At 33.1% G+C, this 27,495-nt stretch overlaps 2 protein-coding genes across 2 annotated transcripts in view; one reads left to right on the top strand and one right to left on the bottom strand.

Annotated features, from left to right (window-relative positions):
* LOC142231601 (uncharacterized) overlaps window positions 1-27,495 on the top strand; it is a 45,729-nt gene that overhangs the window by 5,963 nt on the left and 12,271 nt on the right. Inside the window, exons 2-5 of the mRNA XM_075302227.1 lie at window positions 1,128-2,134; window positions 20,917-21,013; window positions 24,402-25,317; window positions 25,389-25,904. Coding sequence (XP_075158342.1) covers window positions 1,709-2,134; window positions 20,917-21,013; window positions 24,402-25,317; window positions 25,389-25,904 — 1,955 coding nt within the window. The 5' untranslated portion in view covers window positions 1,128-1,708. The remainder of the gene's footprint in view (window positions 1-1,127; window positions 2,135-20,916; window positions 21,014-24,401; window positions 25,318-25,388; window positions 25,905-27,495) is intronic.
* On the bottom strand, window positions 2,144-13,642 carry LOC142231602 (uncharacterized). The gene is made up of 4 exons (XM_075302229.1): window positions 13,501-13,642; window positions 13,288-13,440; window positions 12,853-13,206; window positions 2,144-2,569 (listed from the first exon to the last, which is right to left on the bottom strand). Exons 1-4 carry the CDS (start codon window positions 13,535-13,537, stop codon window positions 2,220-2,222), a joined length of 894 nt encoding a protein of 297 aa, XP_075158344.1. The 5' UTR covers window positions 13,538-13,642; the 3' UTR covers window positions 2,144-2,219.

Here is a 27,495-nt window from a genome sequence, read left to right as displayed (position 1 = left end):
AGAATTATTATTCTAACTATACATGTCAAATTTAGTCAAAATCGGTTCAGATTATATATAGCTCCCATATATACGTACACCAGAGTTGCGGAAATATGGTAGACTGTTATACATTTTAGACCCATTTTCAATGGAAGTTTCCTCCAATTAACAGGATAGCGTTAGCCGATTTAAATTTTAATTCTAGATATTTTGTAGAAGTAAAAAAAATTGTCTCCTTTATATAGCTTCCAGCAAATGTGAAGTAGTTGAGATGGTAACACAAATTTTGGCCTACATAGGGGTGAAGGGTATAATATAGTCGGTCCCACCCGACTTTAGACTTTACTTACTTGTTTTTCATACATTTGAAAAAAATTACTATAGAAAATGTTGCCAAAATTTTTAGAGATAATTTTGCCGAAAGTTTATTTCTATAGAAAATTTTTTCAAAATTTTATTTCTATAGAAAAATTTTGCCAAATTTTATTTCTAAAGAAAATGTTTATTCCTATAGAAAATTTTGTCAAATGTTATTTATAAAGAACATTTGTGTTATATTAGTTGTGGAGGAATATTTTTCAAAATCTACCAAATAGCAAAAAAAAATGTACGATATTTTGTAGAATTCTACCAACTTTGGTAACCGTACTCAGGGGCCGGCCCTGAGCATTAATGTCAAAGACACCATGCGTCCATCTCGTGTCCTCCTGGTTATTGTTAACATATGCACTAACTTCTAATACCCTGTTCTGAAGTGTGACGCAGAGTATAATCAAAAAAATAATTTTGCCAATACATTGAGTTTTTGAGATATAGAATTTAAAATAATTCATTCAAATTGAATTTTGGAATTTTACTTGTTGTGCTCAAACTTCCTATCTATCAAACATTTGAATAAGGCGACGACCTGTAATTTGTCATAATTTACGTAACGTAACGTAACGTAATTTGTCATAATTTACTCCCTGGTCCATCACTTAGTCACGTAGCATAAATACTATGAATAGACTTGCTTTCACAGATACGAATTTGGAAAATCCAACAAATATATTGTTTCCTTCTCAAACAACTAAAAAACAAACTTTAATAAATATCGCATTAACTTTATACTCAAGATCAAATATTTTTGTTTTCAATTTTTACAGCAAATATTTTTATACACAAAGACATGATGGAATTTGGTTAATAAGAATGCATTTAATTTGGCTTCTACAAGGATATAAAGCAACATAGCGTTATCATAAAATTGAAGTAAACGAAACATTTTAATAACAATCTAAATACTATTTCTTTATAACGACAAATCTTCGCAACCCCTCCAAAAAAAAGTAAAACAGAAAAGAAACCAAACGGTATCAACTCCTACTCTAGACGACAAGCCAAATTCATACTTAATCTCAATTTTGGTAGAGCTGTAATTCTGTCTAACCAAACAAAAGAAAAACAACAAAACAGAAAACTCCCAAATCTTTGATTTTCTCCCACCAACAAATTAACCAAAAAAGCACAAAAGGACCGCCGATTCTCAGCTGCAGAGACCTGAAGAACTATCAAAAAACAAAATCTCAGAAACTAAGAAAATATTAAAGAATTTTGTACCTCTCCCAAGCCTATTGATTTGACTTCTAAAACTAGAGAGAAAAAAAACTAACAAAACGAGTGTCACATTGGGTCACTCAAAGCGGCGGCGAAGGCAACGGCGCTCACCCATATACGTGCTGGGGCCATGGAGCCGCCTGGCGGTGTACCGCCAGATAGAGATCGTCAATTGGTTCTAAAACAGATGGTGACATTTCACGAAAGACCCGATACCAGTCTGTGTGGCAAAGCCAGCACTGCAATACCAACAACAGCTGTAACCCCAAATCCAGCATTTGCTTCAACAGCCACCACCTATTCGGCGACGACACAAGCGGCCACAGCTTTTAGTGGAACCTCCATTGGTCATGCCCTGATTAAACATCATGGCGGTGGTGCAACGACTCATTCCAATTCATCGGGAACTGCAGCAGCCCCACAACATCATGTTGGTGGAAGTAGCAGTAGTAGTAGTTCCACCACTTTGCAGTCAACAACATCGGCTGGCAGTGGAACCAGTAGTAGCCAACAGCAGACGTTGGAAAAGCTTTCAAGGCCCATGGCATTCGATAAGGTGAGTAAATAAAAATAAAATTTTAAATTTTATTTACGATTTATAAAAATATTAAAAAAAAATAATAATAATAATAATGCCGCTTTTACTTTAGTCCTTTTGCTTTGGGCTCTTCTGTGAGTTTCTTGGGAGAACTCCAGTCCTTCCATATGTTTACAACTTTTTCATTATTCAAATGATTATTGTCATCTAAGTTGGGAGATTTATGATTTGCTACCAGGTTTCTATTTGGAATCAATGGTTTATATATATCATATTCAATAACATCCAGGACTGGTTCTGGTTCGTGATGTATGGGTTTTCTAAAAATCCAGGATTTTGGATATATTGCCATTCTTGAATCATTAGATTCTCCGTGGTTATATTTTCTGGTTACATATTTGCCATCTTGAGTTCCTAAGTCCATTTCATGTTTCGACATTGATGGTTCCGTTTCTAGGGGTAGGTAATGAAAGATTAGTTCAACGAAATGCCGATACAAGGAAAATTGTTTAAATCGTATATAGGTAAGAGGAAGTGAGACTTCTTACAAGGTACAAGCACGGATGTCACACGTTTCAAAAATATTATACCAAAAGAAAAAGAAATTTTTCTCAAAATGTTATTTCTATAGAATATTTTCTCAAAATTTAATTTTTATAGAACATTTTGCTAAACATTTATTTCTGTAGACATTTTTCTCAAAATTTTATTTTTATAGAAAATGTCCTAAATATGTTATTGATATAGAAAATGTTGCGAAAATTTTATTCCCATAGACAATTTTCTCAAAATTTTTATTTCTGTAGAACATTTTCTCAAAATTAGAAATTTTGATTTTATTCGATCTTTCTTTTTTCCAATAGAAAATAATTAATCAAGCTTGAGATCGTTTTTTGTATGTATTGGTTTCTTTATTTTTCAATATTTCGCAATTACATTGAATTGCTTCATCAGGAGTCGATCTATAATAAAAGTGGTTTGATAATTTTTAATCATGACATGTAAAATTCTTTCTCAAAATTGTTTTTAAAATCGCAAATAATTTTAGTGGTAATAACAGCTATTGGTTTTAGTTTACAAATTTTTTATAAATAATTAAAGATTTTAATAATTGTAATTAACAAGTATCAGGAGACCAGGAAAAACAAAAGGAATTACATTATACACTTACGTATGCAAAACATTTAAGTGTAACACAACAACAACACATAAAGCTTAAAACTAGAGTAGTATCACTACGTTCGTCTATTACTTTTATTGCACTGATTTCCCTCTTGCTTTCTCTGATGCTGAGTACTTGCATATCTAGTTGTCTTGTCTATGATGTGTCTGTATATGTGAGCAATGTTATCTGTATCTGATTTGTAGTTCATTCTCTTCTCTGTGGGTACATTGTTAATGTACAACATTTCTAATGTTAATCTTTTGCTGTTGCTACTCTCTCTCTCCAATACTCTCACATCGTCAAAGTTCGGGTGATGTTTCGTTGTCGCACAGTGTGTTGCAAGCGCGGTTTTTTGGAGTTTGTTGTTATTGCGGAGTTTTATGTCTGATTTGTGTCCCGACAGTCTTGTTTTTAATTTATTTTTCGTAGTTCCAATATACATTTTGTCACATGGTTCTTTGTTATCTCCATTACATGTTATTTGATAGATAACATTAGATGTTTCCATAATAGGCGTCTTGTCTTTAGTTTTTGTGAAAATGTTTTTTAGTGTATTGTAATTTTTATGGGCAATATTGACTTTATTTTTGTCTACTATGTTAGAGTTTGTTATCCTTTCCGAAATTCCTTTTACATAGGATAAGGATCTGTAAATTTTGGGTTCTTTCTCTATATTTTCTTTGTCCAAGTAGGGTTTGTAAGATGAAATTAGTTCTTTTATTAGTTTTGGTGGAAAATTATTTTCTTGAAGTATATTTTGCAGCTTTTTTCTGTTGTTTTTATGGAATTTATTATCGCTTATTGTCAGTACTCTGTTTACTAAGTTTTTGGCCGTATTTATTAGCATGGACCTTGGGTGATTGGAAAAGAAGTTCATTATTCTTCCTGATGCTGTATCTTTCTGATACCAGTCTGTAATAAGTTTTCCATTTTCTTTTATTAGTAGTATGTCCAAGTAAGGCAGTTTATTATCCGTTTCTATTTCCATCGTAAAACTTATGCTTTTATGAAATTCATTAAGGCATTTTAATGTGTTATCTATTTCGTCCTCTTTTAATATCGCAAATAGGTCGTCAACGTACTTAGTCATAATTTTGGGTTTTTCTTTTAACTTGTCCATAGATGTGTCTAACAAAAAAAAAAAAAGAAAAACCCAAAATTATGACTAAGTACGTTGACGACCTATTTGCGATATTAAAAGAGGACGAAATAGATAACACATTAAAATGCCTTAATGAATTTCATAAAAGCATAAGTTTTACGATGGAAATAGAAACGGATAATAAACTGCCTTACTTGGACATACTACTAATAAAAGAAAATGGAAAACTTATTACAGACTGGTATCAGAAAGATACAGCATCAGGAAGAATAATGAACTTCTTTTCCAATCACCCAAGGTCCATGCTAATAAATACGGCCAAAAACTTAGTAAACAGAGTACTGACAATAAGCGATAATAAATTCCATAAAAACAACAGAAAAAAGCTGCAAAATATACTTCAAGAAAATAATTTTCCACCAAAACTAATAAAAGAACTAATTTCATCTTACAAACCCTACTTGGACAAAGAAAATATAGAGAAAGAACCCAAAATTTACAGATCCTTATCCTATGTAAAAGGAATTTCGGAAAGGATAACAAACTCTAACATAGTAGACAAAAATAAAGTCAATATTGCCCATAAAAATTACAATACACTAAAAAACATTTTCACAAAAACTAAAGACAAGACGCCTATTATGGAAACATCTAATGTTATCTATCAAATAACATGTAATGGAGATAACAAAGAACCATGTGACAAAATGTATATTGGAACTACGAAAAATAAATTAAAAACAAGACTGTCGGGACACAAATCAGACATAAAACTCCGCAATAACAACAAACTCCAAAAAACCGCGCTTGCAACACACTGTGCGACAACGAAACATCACCCGAACTTTGACGATGTGAGAGTATTGGAGAGAGAGAGTAGCAACAGCAAAAGATTAACATTAGAAATGTTGTACATTAACAATGTACCCACAGAGAAGAGAATGAACTACAAATCAGATACAGATAACATTGCTCACATATACAGACACATCATAGACAAGACAACTAGATATGCAAGTACTCAGCATCAGAGAAAGCAAGAGGGAAATCAGTGCAATAAAAGTAATAGACGAACGTAGTGATACTACTCTAGTTTTAAGCTTTATGTGTTGTTGTTGTGTTACACTTAAATGTTTTGCATACGTAAGTGTATAATGTAATTCCTTTTGTTTTTCCTGGTCTCCTGATACTTGTTAATTACAATTATTAAAATCTTTAATTATTTATAAAAAATTTGTAAACTAAAACCAATAGCTGTTATTACCACTAAAATTATTTGCGATTTTAAAAACAATTTTGAGAAAGAATTTTACATGTCATGATTAAAAATTATCAAACCACTTTTATTATAGATCGACTCCTGATGAAGCAATTCAATGTAATTGCGAAATATTGAAAAATAAAGAAACCAATACATACAAAAAACGATCTCAAGCTTGATTAATTTTCTCAAAATTTTATTTCAATAGAAAATTTTCTCAAAATTTTTATTTCTGTAGAACATTTTCTCAAAATTTTATTTCAATAGAAAATTTTCTCAAAATTTTATTTCAATAGAAAATTTTTCTCAAAATTTTATTTCTATTGAAAATTTCCCAAAATGTTATTTCTAAAGAAAATTTTCTCAAAATTTTATTCAGAAAATTTTGTCAAAATTTTATTTCTATAAAAAATATTGTCAAAATTATATTTCTATTTTGTCAACATTTTGAATTTCTTTCTGATTATAAAATCGGAAATAGATATTTCGATGTGTTGCAAATGGACAAATTTATTATACACCCCATCACTATTCTTTAGTGGTGATTATAAAAGGAGAAGTGAATTGGAGCCTACACGGTTGAAAAAGACTGTTTTCATATGTTTGGCTATAAACATTATATGTTTGGAACACAAATTTTTAAACACAATATTTTTGAGTGCAAGCATATAATGTTCATAAACTAGCATATCTTGTTTGGGACATATATGTTAATATGTTAGAACATATTATGTTTGGCCTATAGAAATAGCCTATAAACATATATGTGTTTAGTAGCTTGGAGCGCTATTTAACAGGGAGCGATATTGAATTAAGTTGGTGGTTGTTGCTTGTTATTACAAAATTAACATTTTATTTTTCCTTGGACAATTGATCAGCTACTTCTTTGATCCTTACAAACTGTGTAGTCCGCTGTTCGAATCCCCGTTCGGCAAAAGGTAAAATTAAAATAAAAAAAATCATACAATTGAATAATTTCTTCTACAATGTTTGTATTACAGAAAAAGGTGCTAAGAACTAAAAAATCTCGTGGAAGTGAGAAAGATGTGGGGGAATATACAATTGGGCAGAAACAAAATTTTGAGCATTCAGGTCGAAAACCTATGTTGTTAGCACCTATATTACCTGTTTATTTTCATAATTCATTATGATTGTAAATATATAAATAAATAATAAAATTTTGAGCACAATATTGTTTGGGAGAATTTTTTTAAGCATATAATATTTTTGGGTGCAAAATGCTTCCAAACATATTATATGTTCACATAATAACATATTGTTTTTTGGAAGACAACATTATTGAATTTGGATGCAAAAATACAAAATGTTTGGAACTTAGACTACCCAGACATATATTGTTTAGACCAATATGCTTTCAAACATATTATATATTGGAAGAGATCAAACATATAAATGTTTGGGCAATACCCAAAAATGTATATGCTTGAAGCAAAATATGTTTGGGAGTATATGTTACAGAAGCGATTTTTTGTGAGCGTGTATGGACTAGACTATGAACATTGGGAGCATTTCCTCTGTCACCCCTAAACTGATTTTCCCTACGGGAAATATGCCAGTAGTTGTGCAGTTTTTTCACAACTTCTCTCCTACAGTGGGTCCCTAGTAGTTTTCATGTATGGGTCACGTCATTCCAAAAGTCCCACATCGCTCTATCTATTACCAATGCCCATGCATCCTTTCTTCATCATTAATTGTGCTGGGGGCCAAAAAATAGAATAGGACTTTTGAAAGTTTTTTAAAAATTTTGGGGCTGTTAAAATTTAAAAAAAAGAATGATTATTCTACTTTGAATACTGAAACATTTGAATTTTTCGATTATTAAAACAAATCGACTTCCGACTTGGCCACTCTCAACATTTTTATAAGTTACTAGCATAACCCGGCCCGCCCCGCTGGGCCTTGCGAAGCGTATTTATAGGAACATTTTGCCTTAACTTAGTCAACCATATCCTTCATGCTGAAAACAAAATTGAAAAGAGTTGAATTTTTTCATTTATAGATAGATAGAAAAACGGCGGATATGCAGATGTAAAACGGTCTGCCTTAACAAATGTCGGGGAGAGAGTGTTCCTTTTCCACCAATTTTTTTAAATTATGTTCTGTATTCAAGTAGTTGGACAATCTTCTACATTTCCTGTGAATTTTATGTGTGTTTTGTTAAAGAGAGGTAACCTTTTCCTCAACATACCTGAAAATTAAGCATTATATTGCAACAACATACAAAGAATCACTTTTTCCCGTCCAATAAATCGGAAAGGGCTAAATTCCTTAAAACCAGTAAGGAAAGTCTAAAGTCGGGCGGGACCGACTTTATTATACCCTGCACCATTTTGTAGATCTAAACTTTCGACACCATATCACATCCGTCAAATGTGTTGGGGGCTATATATAAAGGTTTGTCCCAAATACATACATTTAAATATCACTCGATCTGGACAGAATTTGATAGACTTCTACAAAATCTATAGACTCAAAATTTAAGATGGCTAATGCACTAGGGTGGAACACAATGTTAGTAAAAAATATGGGAAACATTTAAATCTGACGCAATTTTAAGGAAAATTCGCAAAAGTTCATTTATGATTTATCGCTCTATATATATATGTATAAGAAGTTTAGGAAAATTAGAGTCATTTTTACAATTTTTCGACTAAGCAGTGGCGATTTTATGAGGAAAATATTTGTATTTTGACCATTTTTGTCGAAATCGGTAAACATATATATGGGAGCTATATCTAAATCTGAACCGATTTAAACCAAATTTGGCACGCATATCTACAACGCTAATTCTACTCCCTGTGCAAAATTTCAACTAAATCGGAGTTAAAAATTGGCCCCTGTGGTCATATGAGTGTAAATCGGGCGAAAGCTATATATGGGAGATATATCTAAATCTGAACCGATTTCAACCAAATTTGGTACGCACAGCTACAATGCTAATTCTACTACCTGTGCAAAATGTCAACTAAATCGGAGAAAAAATTGGCCTCTGTGATCATATGTGTCTAAATCGGCCGAAAGCTATATATGGGAGCTATATCTAAATCTGAACCGATTTCAACCAAATTTGGCGCGCATACCTACAACGCTAATTCTACTCCCTGTGCCAAATTTCGACCAAATTGGGATAAAACTCTGGCTTTTAGGACCATATTAGTCCATATCGGGCGAAAGATATATATGGAAGCTATATCTAAATCTGAACCGATTTCAATAAAATGTTGCACACTTGACTATACTACTAATTGTACTCCTAGTGCAAAATTTCAACCAAATTTGGCCAAAACTCTGGCTGCTGGGTCCATATTAGTGCATATCGGGCGAAAGATATATGTGGGAGCTGTATCTAAATCTGAACCGATTTCTTCCAAAATCAATAGGGTTCTATTCTGACCCAAATTAGGAACATATGCCAAATTTGAAGGCGATTGGACTTAAATTGCGACCTAGACATTGATCACAAAAATGTGTTCACAGACAGACGGACGGACAGACGGACATGGTTATATCTACTCAGGGACCCACCCTGAGCATTATTGCCAAAGACACCATGTGTCTATCTCGTCTCCTTCTGGGTGTTACAAACATATGCACTAACTTATAATACCCTGTTCCACAGTGTGGCGCAGGGTATAAAAATATGAGAAACGATTAAATCTGAAACAATTTTAATGAAACTTCGAAAAAGTTTATTTATGATTTATCGCTCGATATATATGTATTAGAAGTTTAGGAAAATAAGAGTCATTTTTACAACTTTTCGACTAAGCAGTGGCGATTTTACTAGGAAAATGTTGGTATTTTGACCATTTTTGTCGAAATCAGAAAAACATATATATGGGAGCTATATCTAAATCTGAACCGATTTCAACCAAATTTGGCACGCATAGCTACAATGCTAATTCTACTCCCTGTGCAAAATTTCAACTAAATCGGAGTTAAAAATTGGCCTCTGTGGTCATATGAGTGTAAATCGGGCGAAAGCTATATATGGGAGATATATCTAAATCTAAACCGATTTCAACAAAATTTGGCACGCATAGCTATAATGCTAATTCTACTCCCTGTGCAAAATTTCAACTAAATCGGACAAAAAATTGGCCTCTGTGGTGATATGAGTGTAAATCGGCCGAAAGCTATATATTGGAGCTATATCTAAATCTGAACCGATTTCAACCAAATTTCGCACGCATAGCTACAATGCTAATTCTACTCCCTGTGCAAAATTTCAACTAAATCGGAGCAAAAGATTAGCCTCTGTGTTCATATGAGTGTAAATCGGGCGAAAGCTATATATGGGAGCTATATCTAAATCTGAACCGATTTCAACCAAATTTAACACGCACAGCAACAATGCTAATTCTACTCCATGTGCAAAATTTCAACCAAATTGGGGAAAACTCTGGCTTCTGGGACCGTATTAGTCCATATCGGGCGAAAGATATATATGGTAGCTATATCTAAATCTGAACCGATTTAAATAAAATTTGGCACACTTGACTATAGTACTAATTGTTCTTCTTGTGCAAAATTTTAAGTAAATTAGGGTAAAACTCTGGCTTCTGGGGCCATATACAGTTGTGCTCAAAATAATAGTAATGCTGTGCTGAATTTTTTTCTGCTTCTTCTATTCCTTCCACTAAAGGTTTATTTTATCTTTGTTTTTTACTATATCATTGTTTGGAGTGTGCATAATAAAAAAATACCGTTGGTTTAACTTCTGATGCTATTGTTGTTGTAAAAAAATCGACATAAGAAGAATCCATTTGCAAGCTCCAAAACAAATAAAAGAGTTATAAGCTAGCTTACAAACAATCAAAAGACGAAAATAATTTAGCTGTCCATAGTCCAAGAAAAGTCACTCTCCTTTCAAAAAAAAAAAACATGTATCGAAAAGAATAAAGTATGCCCAAGAGGATTTCCATTGGTCAGTACAGAAATGGAGGAACATTCCCAGTACAGAAATAGAGGAACATTGGATGGATTAGTCAAAAATGGTGCTTTATGATTGAAGAGGATCCCGTCTATATGTTCGGCAACCTAAAAACACTGAGTACAGTACCAATTTTACGACAAAAACTGTAAATCACGATGGTGCTTTAATTTATTTGCTACTACTATTATTTTGAGCGCAGCTGTAAGTCCATATCGGGCGAAATATATATATGGGAGCTATATCTAAATCTGAACCGATTTGTTCCAAAATCAATAGGGATCTATTCTGAGCCAAAACACATACTTGTGCCAAATTTGAAGTCGATTGGACTAAAACTGCGACCTAGACTTTGATTACAGAAATGTGATCACGAACAGACGGACAGACGGACATGGCTATATCGACTCAGGAGCCCATCCTGAGCATTTGTGCCAAAGACACCATGTGTCTATCTCGTCTCCTTCTGGGTGTTGCAAACATATGCTCTAACTTATATTTAATACCCTGTTCCACAGTGTGGAGCAGGGTATAAAAATTACCACATTAATATTTGTTAAAATGTGGTCATGGAGAACATGCCTTTCTCGAGCATAGACCGGCAAATGGTGTACCCTCTACGTTGTCTGAATAGCAGGATTAACCTTCTCTGAAATTTCCAAGAAAATCTAGAAACTCTCGTTCAAGTGTGGGGCAAGGAGGAGGTTCCCTCTTTGATTTCTTAACCTTCCCCCAAGACCTTTGTAAATTTCAAGAAAACTTCAGGATTTAAGTTTTTTCAGTTTTTGAAGAGGCCCCTCTCCCCGACCAAATATCGAAATGTGATATAGCGTATCTTGTGTAAACGTCCCAGAAAATGTCAAGCAAATTATAAGAAGCAAGGGGCGGCCCCTCTTTCCGTTCACAAATATCACAAAATCATGTATCCAATATAAATTTCATAACCTCTCCTCTCTAAATTTCAAGTAAATTGAAAAATTTTAATTGTTTCTCTATCACCCATATTCGGATATCCACTTCAATTCCACTTCCACTATTCACGTCAAATCCACGAGCATGAAAATTTGGTGTTCTTAATTCCACGTTCTTTTTTGAACTTTTCTGTAACCAGCTGGGTTGCACAAATCACCCAAAAATTCACTAAGGCGGAAATCAAAATAAATGGAATCAATAGACGCAGTTTTAATAAAACTCATGTATTAAATATAAAACATTTCAAATTTTTAACGCGAGTACTTTTTTTAACCGGAAATACACCCATCTTGGACATAATTCAACTTTCACCAAGACTTTTGCAAGTGAATTGATTTCACGAAAATTCCGGTGAAAGTGGATTGTAGGACACGAAAATCGTGGAATTGATTCACATTTACCTGGAAGTGGATTTGGGAACATGGGCATACATATACTTAAGGAGTAGCGGATGTCTTCCTATGCCCTTTTGTTTTTCCCCGACCAAATATTACAAAATCAAGAACCTGATATAAATTTCATAACCTCGTCCTGTTTTTCCGTAAAATTTCAATCGGAGGAATTTAGTTTTGTTTTTATTGCACTTTCAAAAAGTCGGACAAAGGGGAGGTCCCCCTCCCCGACCAAATATCGAAAAATAAAGAAGCCGTTCTTTGTTTAGACGCCTCCTTCAACCTTCCTGAAAATTTCAAGCAAATTGGATAATTTTATTCCAAGTATCAAAAAGTTGGGCAAGGAGAGGTCCCCCTTCCCGACCAAATATGAACCCCACATTAATTTCATAACCTCACCGCATGTTCTCTGTAAATCTCAGGTAATTTAGAGAATTTTAGTTTTTTTCGTTGTACTTTAAAAAAGTCTGACAAAGGGGATGTCCCCCTCCGCGACCAAATATCGAAAAATAAAGTATCGGGTCTTTGTCTAGATGCCAACGGCAACCTTCACTGACAATTTCAAATTGGTCAACTTTGGTCCAATTTTCAATAAGACGGACAAAGGCGAGGTATACCTCCGCGACCAGGTATCAAAAAATGGGCTACCCTATTTTCACCACATAAGCGCTCCTTACGATCTCTGAAAGTTTCCGTTCAGCCGTTTCAGAGCTTTCCCTGAACATACAAACAAACAAATAAACATACTTTGAATTTTATATATGTATGTTATGTGTATATGTCTTAATGCACTAGGAAGATTCAATGAATAAATAAATAAATAAAAAATAGGTATAGATAGTAGATTTTTCTGCTAACTCATAAAAAGAAAAATAAATAGAGAAACTTACCCTCTCCATTGTCATATAATAACATCATATATCTCATCATTTGATTATAGGGTGAAAAAGGTAGCAAGGCCATTGATTTTATTGCATTTGTGGGTAAAATAACATGGGCCCCCACTAAATTTGCTGTTTCATATGGAAAAATATTGGAGACATCATGAGAAATATCTAACGTGGATATATTTTTATTCGTGTTATTGGCGATATTAAGCTGTATACGATCATGAGTTAAATTATGATTCAGACCGTTGAGGATATGTGGCAGACTGGGGCTGTATCCATGTTTATCGGAAATCTTGTTAATCTTTGCATTATTTTCGTTCATATCTGATTTATGTATTCTTAGAGTACTACCTTCTGCTAGGGATAACATTAAGAAAACACATATAATTAATAACTATATTAAAATGACCAAATTAAAAAACAGAAAACTTTTACCCTTAATCTTGGGAAATGTTTTACTCCTAACGTTATTGTTTTCTTCTTTCTGTACTACAACAAAATCTTTGGAAAATATATTGTTATTGAATTCCTTCGATGACTTGCGTTTACTACGTTTCAAAGCCAAAATCGGATCAGAATTGCTTATGGCTAAAAATATAGAGAGAGATTCACTTAATGTTATTTCTTAATTAATGCATTATTTCTTACCAATCACAATTAATAGAATAACGTAGAAATTCTTCATATTTTTAGCAAAATATATTGAGTTATAATTGTTAATTATGTGATTTTTTTTTCGTTTTGCTTGGAATATTTTTTTCAATTAAAAGACAAGTATTTCAATGTATGATATACCAAATATACATTTTTATTCAACATTCACAAGGTGTATTCCACATGTGTTCAATAAATAATAAAATAAAGGTAAAATTATGTTACATACCATGCGTTCATGAGTTAAATGCGTCCGATGATTGAAGAGTTAAACTTTCTCTTTGAAATCAAAAGCTCGAATAGTCTTCCGCAAACAGAAAAAATCAACCCTTCCATCAACGCACGGATTGACGCATGGTGTGCTCCGCTTCAGAGACATATTTTTATACCCTGCGCCACACTGTGGAACAGGGTATTATAAGTTAGTGTATATGTTTGCAACAACCAGAAGGAGACGAGGTAGACACATGGTGTCTTTGGCAAAAATGCTCAGGGTGGGCTCCTGAGTCGATCTAGCCATGGCCGTCTGTCCGTGAACACATTTTTGTAATCAAAGTCTAGGTAGTAGTTTTAGCCCAATCGACTTCAAATTTGGCACAAGTATGTGTTTTGGCTCAGAATAGATCCCTATTGATTTTGGAAGAAATCGGTTCAGATTTAGATATAGCTCCCATATATATATTTCGCCCGATATGGACTTATATGGCCCAGAAGCCATAATTTTGCACAAGAAGAAAAATAAGTACTATAGTCAAGTGTGCCAAATTTTATTGAAATCGGTTCAGATTTAGATATAGCTCCCATATATATCTTTCGTCCGATTTATACTCATATGACCAAAGAGGCCAATTTTTAACTCCGATTTAGTTGCAATTTTACACAGGGAGTAAATTAGCATTTTAGCTATGCGTGCCAAATTTTATTGAAATCGGTTCAGATTTAGATATAGCTCCCATATATATCTTTCGTCCGATTTATACTCATATGACCACAGAGGCCAATTTTTAACTCCGATTTAGTTGCAATTTTGCACAGGGAGTAGAATTAGCATTTTAGCTATGCGTGCCAAATTTTATTGAAATCGGTTCAGATTTAGATTTAGCTCCCATATATATCTTTCGTCCGATTTATACTCATATGACCACAGAGGCCAATTTTTAACTCCGATTTAGTTGCAATTTTGCACAGGGAGTAGATTTAGCATTGTAGCCATGCGAGCCAAATTTGGTTAAAATCGGTTCAGATTTAGATATATCTACCATATATAGCTTTCGCCCGATATGGACTTATATGGGCCCAGAAGCCAGATTTGTGGCCAGATTTGGTTGAAATTTTGCGTTAAGGGTAAAATAATTAGTATAGTCAAGTGTGCAAAATTTGATTGAAATCGGTTCAGATTTAGATATAGCTCCCATATATATCTTTCGCCCGATATGGACTAATATGGTCCTAAGTTTTAGTTTTAAGTAGTCTGTAAGGAATGTTGTATTTCCATAGACTTGAATAAATAAATAAATAAATAAATAGATAAATAAATAAATAAAAGCCAGAGTTTTGGCCCAATTTGGTTGAAATTTTGCACAGGGAGTAGATTTAGCATTGTAGCTATGCGTCCGTGCCAAATTTGGTTGAAATCGATTCAGATTTAGATATAGCTCCCATATATATCTTTCGCCCGATATGTACTTATATGGACCCAAAAGCCAGAGTTTTATCCCGATTAGCTTGAAATTTTGCACAAGGAGTACAATTAATAGTATAGTCATGTGTGCCAAATTTGATTGAAATCGGTTCAGATTTAGATATAGCTTCCATATATATTTTTCGCCTGATATGGACTTATAGCCAGAGTTTTGCCCCAATTTGGTTGAAATTTTGCACTTGGAGTACAATTAGTAATATAGTCATGTGTGCCGAATTTGAATGAAATCGGTTCAGATTTAAATATAGCTCCCATATATATGTTTTTCTGATTTCGACAAAAATGGTCAAAATACCACTGCTTAGTCACTGCTTAGTCGAAAAGTTGTAGAAATGACTATAATTTTCCTAAACTCCTAATACATATATATCGAGCGATAAATCATAAATAAACTTTTGCGAAGTTTCCTTAAAATTGCTTCAGATTTAGGTTAGGTTAGGTTGGGTTATGTGGCAGCCCGATGTATCAGGCTCACTTAGACTATTCAGTCCATTGTGATACCACAGTGGTGAACTTCTCTCTCCTCCTCCTTTTTATAGCCTTTTATAGTCTGAACGGCGTTCCACACTCCAGTGAAACCACTTAGAGAAGCTTTGAAACCCTCAGAAATGTCACCAGCATTACTGAGGTGGGATAATCCACCGCTGAAAAAATTTTGGGGTTCGGTCATAGCAGGAATCGAACCCACGACCTTGTTTATACAAGGCGGGCATGCTAACCATTACACCACAGTGGCTCCCTGCTTCAGATTTAAATGTTTCCCATATTTTTTTACTAACATTGTGTTCCACCCTAGTGCAATAGCCAACTTAAATTTTGAGTCTATAGATTTTGTAAAAGTCTATCAAATTCTGTCCAAATCGAGTGATATTTACATGTATGTATTTGGGACAAACCTTTATATATAGCACCCAACACATTTGACGGATGTGATATGGTATCGAAAATTTAGATCTACAAAGTGGTGCAGGGTATAATATAGTCGGCCCCGCCCGACTTTAGACTTTCCTTTGGGTAGAAAAACTCCAAATAAAAATTTCCATTTTAATTAGCTCAAAGTTATAGTTTTTTTTGTTTGGTTTAAGTTCACATATCACCACCTTTTAAAAATTTTGCGGTTACTGTTCTTAAACTAAATGAATTACTTGTTTTATTTGTACACGAGTTTCAGGCTAACATTTCGAAATAAATTATCGGCCTCACTCGAATTTGACTTTTTTCCAAGACCAGCAAACTGAAAGGTTAACGTTGCACTAATGAAAAGGCCTACATAGACCCCCATTTTCATCCTTCTCCATTCCATAAGCCATTGTGCAAACAATATGCCTAACACTAATTGCGAGCTCATTAAAATCATTATAGAGTAAAATGAATTTTTGTAGAAATAAGTGTTTCATGTAAGAAATAATCCATTACTAGTTAATCAAATTAATAGGTATCTACATTCTGGTCGGGTTGTTGGTTACATTGCTTGCAGGCAAATATGCATAAAGGACATCCGGTCATGAGACATAGAGGGACTGGTAATTAAATCTCTTGCATATGCATTCAATAACCGTGTCACAAGCTATTCTAAATTCATATCTCTTTGAGGGTTCCTTATTATCGTCTTCATCACAAAAGAACCAAGGCTATTGGACATGAGTTCTCTCATCAATTATTATTAATTAGGCCTCGATACTATGTTCAAGTCTCAATCATATTTTCTTTTCGTTTTATTAATGGTCTGTTGGAAGTTGAATATAAAAAGACAATAGAAAAATGCATTAAAGAAGAATTGCAAAACAACATTAGGGACCAATTAAAAACAATACAATGGAATCAAAAGGTACACTGGAGAAAATATTGTTGTAAGCATTTTTCGATACCATATCAAATTTCAGCCGGATCGGATGAAATTTGCTTCTCTTAGAGGCCCCGCAAGCCAAATCGGGGGATCGATCTATATGGGGGCTATATATAATTATGGACCGATGTGGACCAATTTTTGCATGGTTGTTAGAGACCATATACTAACACCATATACCAAATTTCAGCCGGATCGGATGAAATTTGCTTTTCTTAGAGCAGTCGCAAGCCAATTTTGGGGGTCCGTTTATATGGGGGCTATACGTAAATGTGGACCGATTGGCCCATTTGCAATACCATCCGACCTACATCAATAATAACTACTTGTGCCAAGTTTCAAGTCGATAGCTTGTTTCGTTCGGATGTTAGCGTAATTTCAACAGACGGACGGACGGACGGACATGCTCAGATCGACTCAGAATTTCACCACGACCCAGAATATATATACTTTATGGGGTCTTAGAGCAATATTTCGATGTGTTACAAACGGAATGACAAAGTTAATATACCCCCATCCTATGGTGGAGGGTATAACAAGTAAGGAAAGTCTAAAGTCGGACGGGGCCGACTATATTATACCCTGCACCACTTTGTAGATCTAAATTTCGATACCATATCACATCCGTCAAATGTGTTGGGGGCTATATATAAATAATACATTTAAACATCACATACATTTAAATATCACTCGATCTGGACAGAATTTGATAGACTTCTACAAAATCTATAGACTCAAAATTTAAGTCGGCTAATGCACTAGGGTGGAACATAATGTTAGTAAAAAATATGGGAAACATTTAAATCGGAAGCAATTTTAAGGAAACTTCGCAAAAGTTTATTTATGATTTATCGGTAGATAGATGTGCATTAGAAGTTTAGAGACATTTCTACAACTTTTCGAGTAAGCAGTGGCAATTTTATAAGGAAAATGTTGGTATTTTGACCATTTTTGTCGAAATCAGAAAAACATATATATGGGAGCTATATCTAAATCTGAACCGATTTCAACCAAATTTGGCACGCATAGCTACAGTGCTAATTCTACTCCCTGTGCAAAATTTCAACTAAATCGGAGTAAAAAATTGGCCTCTGTGGTCATATGAGTGTAAATCGGGCGAAAGCTATATATGGGAGATATATCTAAATCTGAACCGAATTCAACCAAATTTGGCACGCATAGCTACATTGCTAATTCTACTCCCTGTGCAAAATTTCAATTAAATCGGAGTAAAAGATTGGCCACTGTGGTCATATGAGTGTAAATAATTTGACCTCGATGTCCGCCAGTTGAGGAAACATTTAATATAACGATTGGAGGTGTACGGATCTCTGAGTGTCAATCAATGAAATATCTTGGTATTCATTTACAAAACAACTTAGCGTGGAATATGCATATGGAAGAGTTGAAGAAAAAAGTGTCACCTGCTATTGGCATGCTGCATAAATTTCGTAATGTTTTTAATGTAAAGACAAAACTTTTACTATATAATTCTTTGATTCAAAGCCATTTAAATTACTTGGCAATAATATATGCTCACAAAAATAACTTTCATTTGAGAGCATTGCAAAGAACACAGAATAAGGCACTCAAAATTGTTTTCAATTTACCGATATTATACCCTACTTCGGAGTTATACAGCAATATTGCTAAAACAATTTTACCAGTGTATGGCATATACAAATTTCAATTATTGACATATATGTTCAAGGCTACTAATAATATCGGACTGGGATCAATACAATTTCTCATAAATCAAACTGCATTCAATACAAGAAATAATACAAATCTAAAAGTAAAACGATGTCGTCTAGAAGTGGCTAAACAGGGAATCGAGCATAGTGGATGTGTAGCATTTAACCGAATTCCCGATAATTTGAAGAATATATCAAGAATTTCTGCATTTAAAAGAGAAATAAAATCATTTTTATTACGTGATATGGAAATGCTTCTGATGTAAATAGTTTTCATGTAAATTAAACTAAATTATTTTTAATTTTCAACGTAAAACAATTTTTAATCGTAAATTAATTTGTTATATAAAAAGTGAATATTCATAACACGTCTATAGGTACTGATAAGGTTAGCTCCTATAAAGCCATTAGGGCGCTGGGGCAACATAGAATTTATGAATTGTAACAAATTGAAGTAAATAAAAAATATATAAAAAAATCGGGCGAAATATATATATGGAAGCTATATCTAAATCTGAACCGATTTCTTCCAAAATCAATAGGCTTCTATTCTGAGCTAAAACACATACTTGTGCCAAATTTTAAGTCGATTGGACTAAAGCTGCGACCTAGACTTTATTACAAAAATGTGTTCACGGTCAGACAGACAGACGGACATGGCTATATCGACTCAGGAGCCCACCCTGAGCATTTTCGCCAAAGACACCATGTGTCTATGTCGTCTCCTTCTGGGTGTTGCAAACATATGTACTAACTTATAATGCCCTGTTCCACAGTGTGGCGCAGGGTATAAATATGGGAAATATTTAAATCTGAACGAGAAGTTTGAGAATCCTCTAAAACTTAACCCAAAATGGTTATTATAAACACAGAATCTAATTTAGTCTCCATACGTATAAACTTTATACTTACCTTCGGCAAGCGTACCCTTTGGACCGATCTGCTTGGGAGAGTATCTGTCATCCAATCTACCTAAACTTCGATTAGCTGCAAGTAACCCGCTACGATGAAAAGTTTTCAAAGGAAACTGCTCAACCTCCGAATTTATTTTTCATACATATATATGTATGTATGTACATGCTAAAAATTCGGTACATTGAGTTATTTTGAGTTCTCTAAAGAAATTATTTCCAATACAAACCATTGTTTTGATTTTTTGTGTACATCCTCTTCACAGATCCCAAATAGCAGATAATATTCTATAGTTTTGCTATATTTTGTTTGTTTTATAGTTTCAAAAAAAAAATCTTCAATTTATTTTCATTAATACAAATGACATTTAAAAAATACGAAATGTTATTCGTTTGTGAAGACCATATGAAAATGATGGCTGCACACAAAAAAATTTTTTCCTGATTCAATCACGAAATTAATTGATCCAATTAATTTTTTAATTGAAATATCTTCAATCACAGAAATGAAAAATTAATTGATCCAATTAAAAAATTTATTGATACTATTAAATTGTGTGATTGATTTTTGTTTCAATTAAAAAATTTGTTGAATCAATTAAATTTCTAATTGAATATTTTTTAAAACTCAATTAAGATTTTAATGGGAAAATTTTTTGTGATTTTTTTTCTGTGTGCTAAATGATAGTTGAGAAATTTCCTTATGATTATTGGTATCAACCAATTTGAATCAAAATTATTCAAATGTGGTAGATTTGGTTAACACAATCAATGATCTTGTGGCACGACAGAAAATCTGTTAAAAATCACATCTATTGGTTACAAGTATGAACTAATGCATGAAAGTACAGAAAATTGGTATAAGCAACTTTTACTTATTTCTAAATGTAGAATGTTCATAAATACAACCGAATTCCAACTAATATGTTCTCTGTGTGTAAGTCGATTAGACTAAAACTGCGAAAATGTGTTCACAGACAGACGGACATGGCTAGATTGACTCAAGGACCCACCATGAGTATTATTGCCAAAGACACCATGTGGGTATCTCGTCTCCTTCTGGGTGTTGCAAACATATGTACTAACTTATAATACCCTGTTCTACAGTGTGGCGTAGGGTATAAAAATGGGTCCGATAAATAACAGATTCCATATTTCAGGCAATTCGAAAATATCAATAAAAAAGTTCTAGACATTGTATTAAGTTTTTCTTGTGTACTCCAAAACCACTATCAATTTATTTCTCTTTCTTTTTAGATGGAATCCTTAGTACGAGAAATGCAAGATCCTGAACACGGTGTACCAGTGAGGCAGCAAAAAATGTTTTTAACATCCATTCCCTATGCTTTCATGGGTAAGTAAATTATGGTGATAGTTATTATGAACACTATGAGTTTGCCATCAATTTGGTAAATTCAACTATCCAGCGCTACAAAATGGGATGTTCTTCTTAAGTCATTACATTTAAGGTACATCCAAAAATGCTCTTCTAGAGATGGACATAGTTTTCACTTCACAAGAATTTCTCTCTCTGGTGTTAAAATCAGCTCTACGAAATAACGCCACAAAGAGAAAATGAATTTAGACCCCAAATGTTTAACCAAATAGTAAAACCAACATTTTTTGGATCGCGATTTCTTGGGGCTTTGTTTCATTTTTAAGATTTTGATTTAAGAGCATAATGAAAAAAAAAGTCGTAAAATAAAATATTTTGGGGCGTTAATTCATTTTACTTAAATTTTCAATTGTCCGAAAATTACAATAGTTTTACTGTAATATTTTCGTATCGTCTTCTTTGGAATATTATCGATACTCCTTAAATATATGTTTTGAAAAACAGTTCTTCATTTCAGATAACACTAAAAAATATATCCGTTGTTACCAGGGCTGTGGAGCCGGAGTCGGAGTCAGAATCTTGGAGTCGGAGTCTGAAGATTTTGCTGGAGTCGGAGTCGTAAAAATTTTGCTCGACTCCGACTCCAGCTAAACCAAATTTTTTAAAACACTTCACATTTTTGTAACTAAGCAAGTTTTTACGCAAATTAGTTTACATTGCGTTATTCATTCGATCAATGGACAGCATGATTGTAAATGAAAATCAACTTCCAATTACGGCTATCTTTTTATGTTTCCTGGAATGTTAGACTAGCAGATGGGCTGAATCGATCCATTAGTGCCCATATTAATTTATTTGAAATATTTCGAACAATCGAAATTATTTTTTTTTAATTTTATTTTAAGGCCATATACAAAAGTGGAATATTGACAGAAAATTTCTTCAAAGTTGTTTTTCATAGAAAATTTTGTCAAAATGTTATTTCTATAAAAAGTTTTGTTAAAATTTTATTTCTATAGCAAATTTTGTCAAAATTTTATTTCTATAAAAAATTTATTCAAAATTTTATTACTAAAGAAAATTTATTCAAAATTTTATTACTAAAGAAAATTGAGTCAAAATTTTATTTCTATAGAAAAATTTGCCAAAATTTTATAGTAATAGATTTTTTTATTAGAAAATTTGGTAAAAATTTTATTTCTATAGAAAATTTTGGCAAAATTTTATAGTAATAGATTTTTTTATTAGAAAATTTGGTCAAAATTTTATTTCTATAGCAAATTTGGTAAAAATTTTATTTCTATAGAAAATTTAGTCAAAATTTTGTTTCCTCAGAATATTTTTCAGAATTTTATTTACTACACAAAAATTTTTCTAAAATTGTATTTTTATTGATAATTTTTTCAAAATTTTATTTCTATAAGAACAAATTGACAAATTTTATTTCTATAGCAAATTTTCTCAAAATTTTTTTCTTATACTCACTAATACTCCCTGCTATAAAAAATGTATTTAAAATTTTATTACTTTAGAAATATTTTTTTCTATATAAAATTTAGTCAAAATTTTATTTCTATAGAAAGTTTAGTCAAGATTTTGTTTCTATAGAATATTTGGCAAAATTTTATTTCTATAGAAAATTTTGTAAAATTTTGTTTGCTACACATTTTTTTTAATTGTATTTCTATTGACAATTTTTTCAAACTTTTATTTCTATAAAAAATTTTGCCAAATTTTATTTCTATAAAAATTTTATTCAAAATTTTATTTCTATATATTTGGTCAAAATTTGATTTCTATAGAAAATTTTGCCAAAATTTTATTTCTATAGAAAATTTAGTCAAAATTTTATTTACGTGACAAAAATGTTTCCAATTTTGTGTGCTCACTGATACTCACTGCTAAGTCGAAAACTTGTAGAAATGACTCAAATTTTTCAATGAATGAATCATAAATGCATTTTTGCGAAATTGTCTAAACAATTATAAATATTTCCCAAATATTGCCCGAGATTTTGTAGAAGTCTGATTTGAGATTTTATCAAAATGTAGATCTAAATACAAAATTATGCAGAGTATATAATAATCGGCCCGCCCGACTTTAGACTTTCCTTGCATTTTTATTTTTTGTTAAAATTGTGTTACGTCCCATAACGTTAGATTTAAATTTTAAGTACATAGATTTTGTAGAAGTATATACAATTTTGTCTAAATAAATTCATATTCAAATTCATGCATATGGGAATATAAACCTTTATATAGCTCGCAACAAATTTAAAGGATTTGAGATAGTATCAATATTTTTAGTCCACAAATACATATACTGTTGGTATCTTCGCATATTATGATGGGTATTAATGTTATATCATTATTTTATTTATTAAACATTGCCCTAAATGTGAAATATAGAGTTCAATTGTCATCTAATGTGAAATTAAGACCTTTTTTTGCACACATAAATAAATACGATACTTTATATCGATCTACTTATGGTACCCCCACAATAGAACTACAAATTAGTGGTATTAAAATGAGATTTAGTCGGAGTCTAAATCTCTCCGGAGTCGAGCTGATGAAAAATGCTGGAGGCGGAGTCTAGCAAAATTGGCTCGACTCCACAGCCCTGGTTGTTACTAATATGTTCCATTGCTGTCAGGCCAATAAACAGATATGCCTAGCCACGAATCCTCGAAGCTTTCTAATTGTATAAATTTAGGCTAATTAGCCACAAATCCTCCCAGTTTTAAAATTGTATAAATTTTATGCTAATTTGGGTTGTTCCTAAGTCCTGAATGGTTTGTCTTCTTTTCAAAATATTTTTGGGTGTTATTCATATACAATTGGGGCGTTATTTCATATTTTGGGGCCTTAATTCATATTTAAAATGGGGATTTATTTCCTTATGAAAAAAACGCGCCATTTTTTAGGGCATTCTTTCATTTCCTCGTTGGGGCGTTATTTCGTAGAGCCGTTTAAATCCACTGTGGAAATAAAAAAAAAAATAAAAAAATGTAAGGTTTTCCTTATTTTTTTTTTAATGAAATCCGAAATACTGAAATAGAAACACATTTGAAGAACTAATGTGAAAGCAATACAGCGGATGCTGAAAAATATGACTTCCACCTTATGACAAGCTCATGTAAAATTCATTCATTTTTTACTACTTCCGCATCCAAGAAGAACATTTTCATCGCTTTTTGCTAGGTAACTATTGTAAAGTCTATAGTATCAGTCTATAGTATCAGTCTATCAGAAAACCCCTCTTTCTCGATTGATCTAAGATAGCTGAGTACGAATTTGATCTAGCTACTCCGTAAATTTCCTTGAAACCGATTCGGTTTCCTCAACCGAATTTGTATATTTTCCCAAACTAAATGTCTCCACTTACGTCATAAATTTCATTCCAGGATACGATCTTATCGAATGGCTTATGGATCGCCTACAAATCGAAGAATCTGAAGCCCTTAATATCGCCAATCAACTATGTCTTCATGGTTACTTTTTTCCTGTCAACGATTCCAAGACGCTAACAGTCAAAGATGATTCCTCATTGTATCGTTTTCAAACACCCTATTATTGGCCATGGCAGCATAAGGCTCCGGATAATGTGGAATATGCCATATATCTGGTGAAACGATCTTTAAGGAATAAACAACGTCATGCTCTCGAAGATTATGAAGTAGAAGCTTTGGCTTCATTACACAAAAACCTCAAAGGGAAATGGGAGATAATCTCTATGCAAGCCGAAGAGCAAGTCCGCTTGGCTAAAGAACGTAAAAAGGGTGATAAAATTGTGGGTGACTCACAAGAAAGGGCATACTGGAGGGTACATCGGCCTCCACCAGGGCAATTTACACCTTTGGAACCATGTCCAGTGCCCTCAAGGGATCGTCAAGGAACCAAGCAGAATAAAAAGAAAACTTTGGAGGATATGCAAAGAGAAGTGGATTATCTGAAGAAATCTCTGAATCGTACAAGAATGAAAATGTCACAGGCCTGTGAATCATTGGTTATCTATTCGGAAACTTTTTCGGACTATGATTTCTTCCTACAACCCGTTCTACCGTCTAATCCTTGGGTTACCGAGGACACAACTTTCTGGCAATTGAATAACACCTTTGTTGATATACCCACAGAGAAACGTGTGAAACGTTGGGCCATATCCATTGAGGAGCTGGTCTCGGATCCCACGGGTCTGCAAGAGTTTACAACATTTTTGGAAAAAGAATACTCCCATGAGAATATAAGATTCTGGATAGCAGTAAATCGTTTGAGAAGATCGGCCCATTCTCAGGTCCCCAGGAAAGTCCAAGAGATATATGAGTAAGCCATAAATTTTCGATAAACGTTTTTAGATACTGGAGATTACTGGATATACTTTTTCATATTTTCAGGGAATTCCTAAAGCCCGGAGCTCCTTGTGAAATCAATATCGATGGCAAGACAATGGAAAGTGTTTTGAAGGGCTTACAGAATCCCTCCCGCTTTACCTTCGATTCGGCCTCGGATCATATCTATATGCTGTTGCTGAAGAAGGATTGCTATCCACGCTTTGTACGTTCCGATCATTATAAGCGCCTGGTGGAGACCGGTATACAACCGGCCCACAAGAAACGCTTCTTCAATTTCGGTGGGGTTAGTGGTGCCAAAAAGAAAATGACTGCCGCTTTGTCCAGCCAACCGAATCTGGGTGGCAATGAATCCAGTAGTAAAAATACAATGGCGTCCAGTGGTAATTCGTTTATAATGTCCACTGCACCGCCACCAGGAAGTTTGACTAGGCGACGCGGCAGTGATCGTAGTCTTAGTGGTTCGGCCCATGAATTGGCGGTGATAGGTGTGAACAAGGATAGCAGCTCCAAGGTGCCACATTCTCATTCGCAGAGTAATCTCAGTGAGATACCATTTAGGTAAGTGGATCATAGATAAACAAAAATCGGTTTATCGATCACTAATAATAATAAATAATTTTTTTTTTTGGATTAAAACTAATATCTTAAAAAATAATCATAATGCTTTTTATGGATTTTTATGAATTGTGATAATGAGATTGGTTTTCTATTATTTATTTTTATAAAAAAAATAATATTATTTGTTTTTTGTTTTTATTTTTTCTTTTCAAAATAACAATTTCAAAATTTTTCCATATTTTTCGGTTCAACTCACCCATATTTGTTAATTAATACAAACAAAACTTAATAATCAAACTAAAAATCGTAAAATCAAATAACCACCATCACCAAAATCACCATCATCACCAAAATCAACAACACCAACAGTAGTGAAAGTGTTTATCGCGGTGATATGCCGGCAGCATTGGCTTATCAAGAGACTCAAAAGCGTCTGGTTCAGGACTATCTCGAAAAAAGTTTGGCCAAAAATCAGTAAGATTTCCCATAAAAAAACCCGACTCCATTCCAAAAAAAATTTTTCAAACTATCTTTAATACCTCTTTGCTTTGCTCAAGAACCATTGTTACTTTTGTAATTATAAACTTCCAATGTTCTCTTTGCTCTTCTCTTAATTATTGATGTTCTTCTTAAGATGTATTCCTATAAATAAGAAAAAAATAGAAGAATTTTGTTTCCTAAAAAATCCGTATATGTATCCTATAGCCTAAGTGATTTAGGAATGTAAAATTTGTAAAAAAAATAGCCTATCATGTCTGTGTATGTTCTTTACCACAAAATTCGATGTTGCAAAATCTCTACACTTTACTATCTCTCACAATATCAAGATACCATTATTTTGATTTATTTCCATATATAAAATAAAGAAATTCTTATTTATTTATTTCTTAAACGTTTTTACATATTTTGCTATATAATAAAAATGATTTTTTTTGCAATAAAAACAAAATGTTTGGAAATTTCAATGACAAAATATTAAAAACTTAAATTTTAAATTTAACAAAATTTCAAAAAAAAAAAATCGGGCGAAAGATATATATGGGAGCTAATAACAATCTGAACCGATTTCAACCAAATTTGGCAAGCTACAATATTAATTCTACTCTCTATGCAAAATTTACAGAAAATTAGGGCAAAACTCCGGCCTCTGAGGCTGTATAAGTGCACATCGGGCGAAAGACATATACGGGAGCTATATCTAAATGTGAACCGATTTCTACCAAATTCGGCACATTTTACGACACTATCAATTGCACTTATTGTGTAAAATTTAAAGTAAATCAGGCTGAAATTCTAAAACTGAACCGATTTCTTCCAAAATCAATAGGGTTGTATTCAGACCCAAATTTGAAGTAGATTGGACTAAAATTGCGACCTAGACTTTGATTACAAAAATGTGTTCACAGACAGACGCACAGGCGGACGGACGGACAGACGGCATGGCTAGATCGACTCAGGGGCCAGCCCTGAGCAATATTGCTAAAGACACCATATGTCTATCTCGTCTCCTTCTGGGTGTTGCAAACATATGCACTAATTTATAATACCCTATTCCACAGTGTGGCGCAGGGTATAAAAATACTCAATTAAA

This window comes from Haematobia irritans, chromosome 3 (assembly GCF_050003625.1).
Source record: "Haematobia irritans isolate KBUSLIRL chromosome 3, ASM5000362v1, whole genome shotgun sequence".
Taxonomy (NCBI): domain Eukaryota; kingdom Metazoa; phylum Arthropoda; class Insecta; order Diptera; family Muscidae; genus Haematobia; species Haematobia irritans.
Note: the sequence above shows the minus strand (reverse complement) of the source record. Positions and strands in the feature narration are given on the sequence as shown.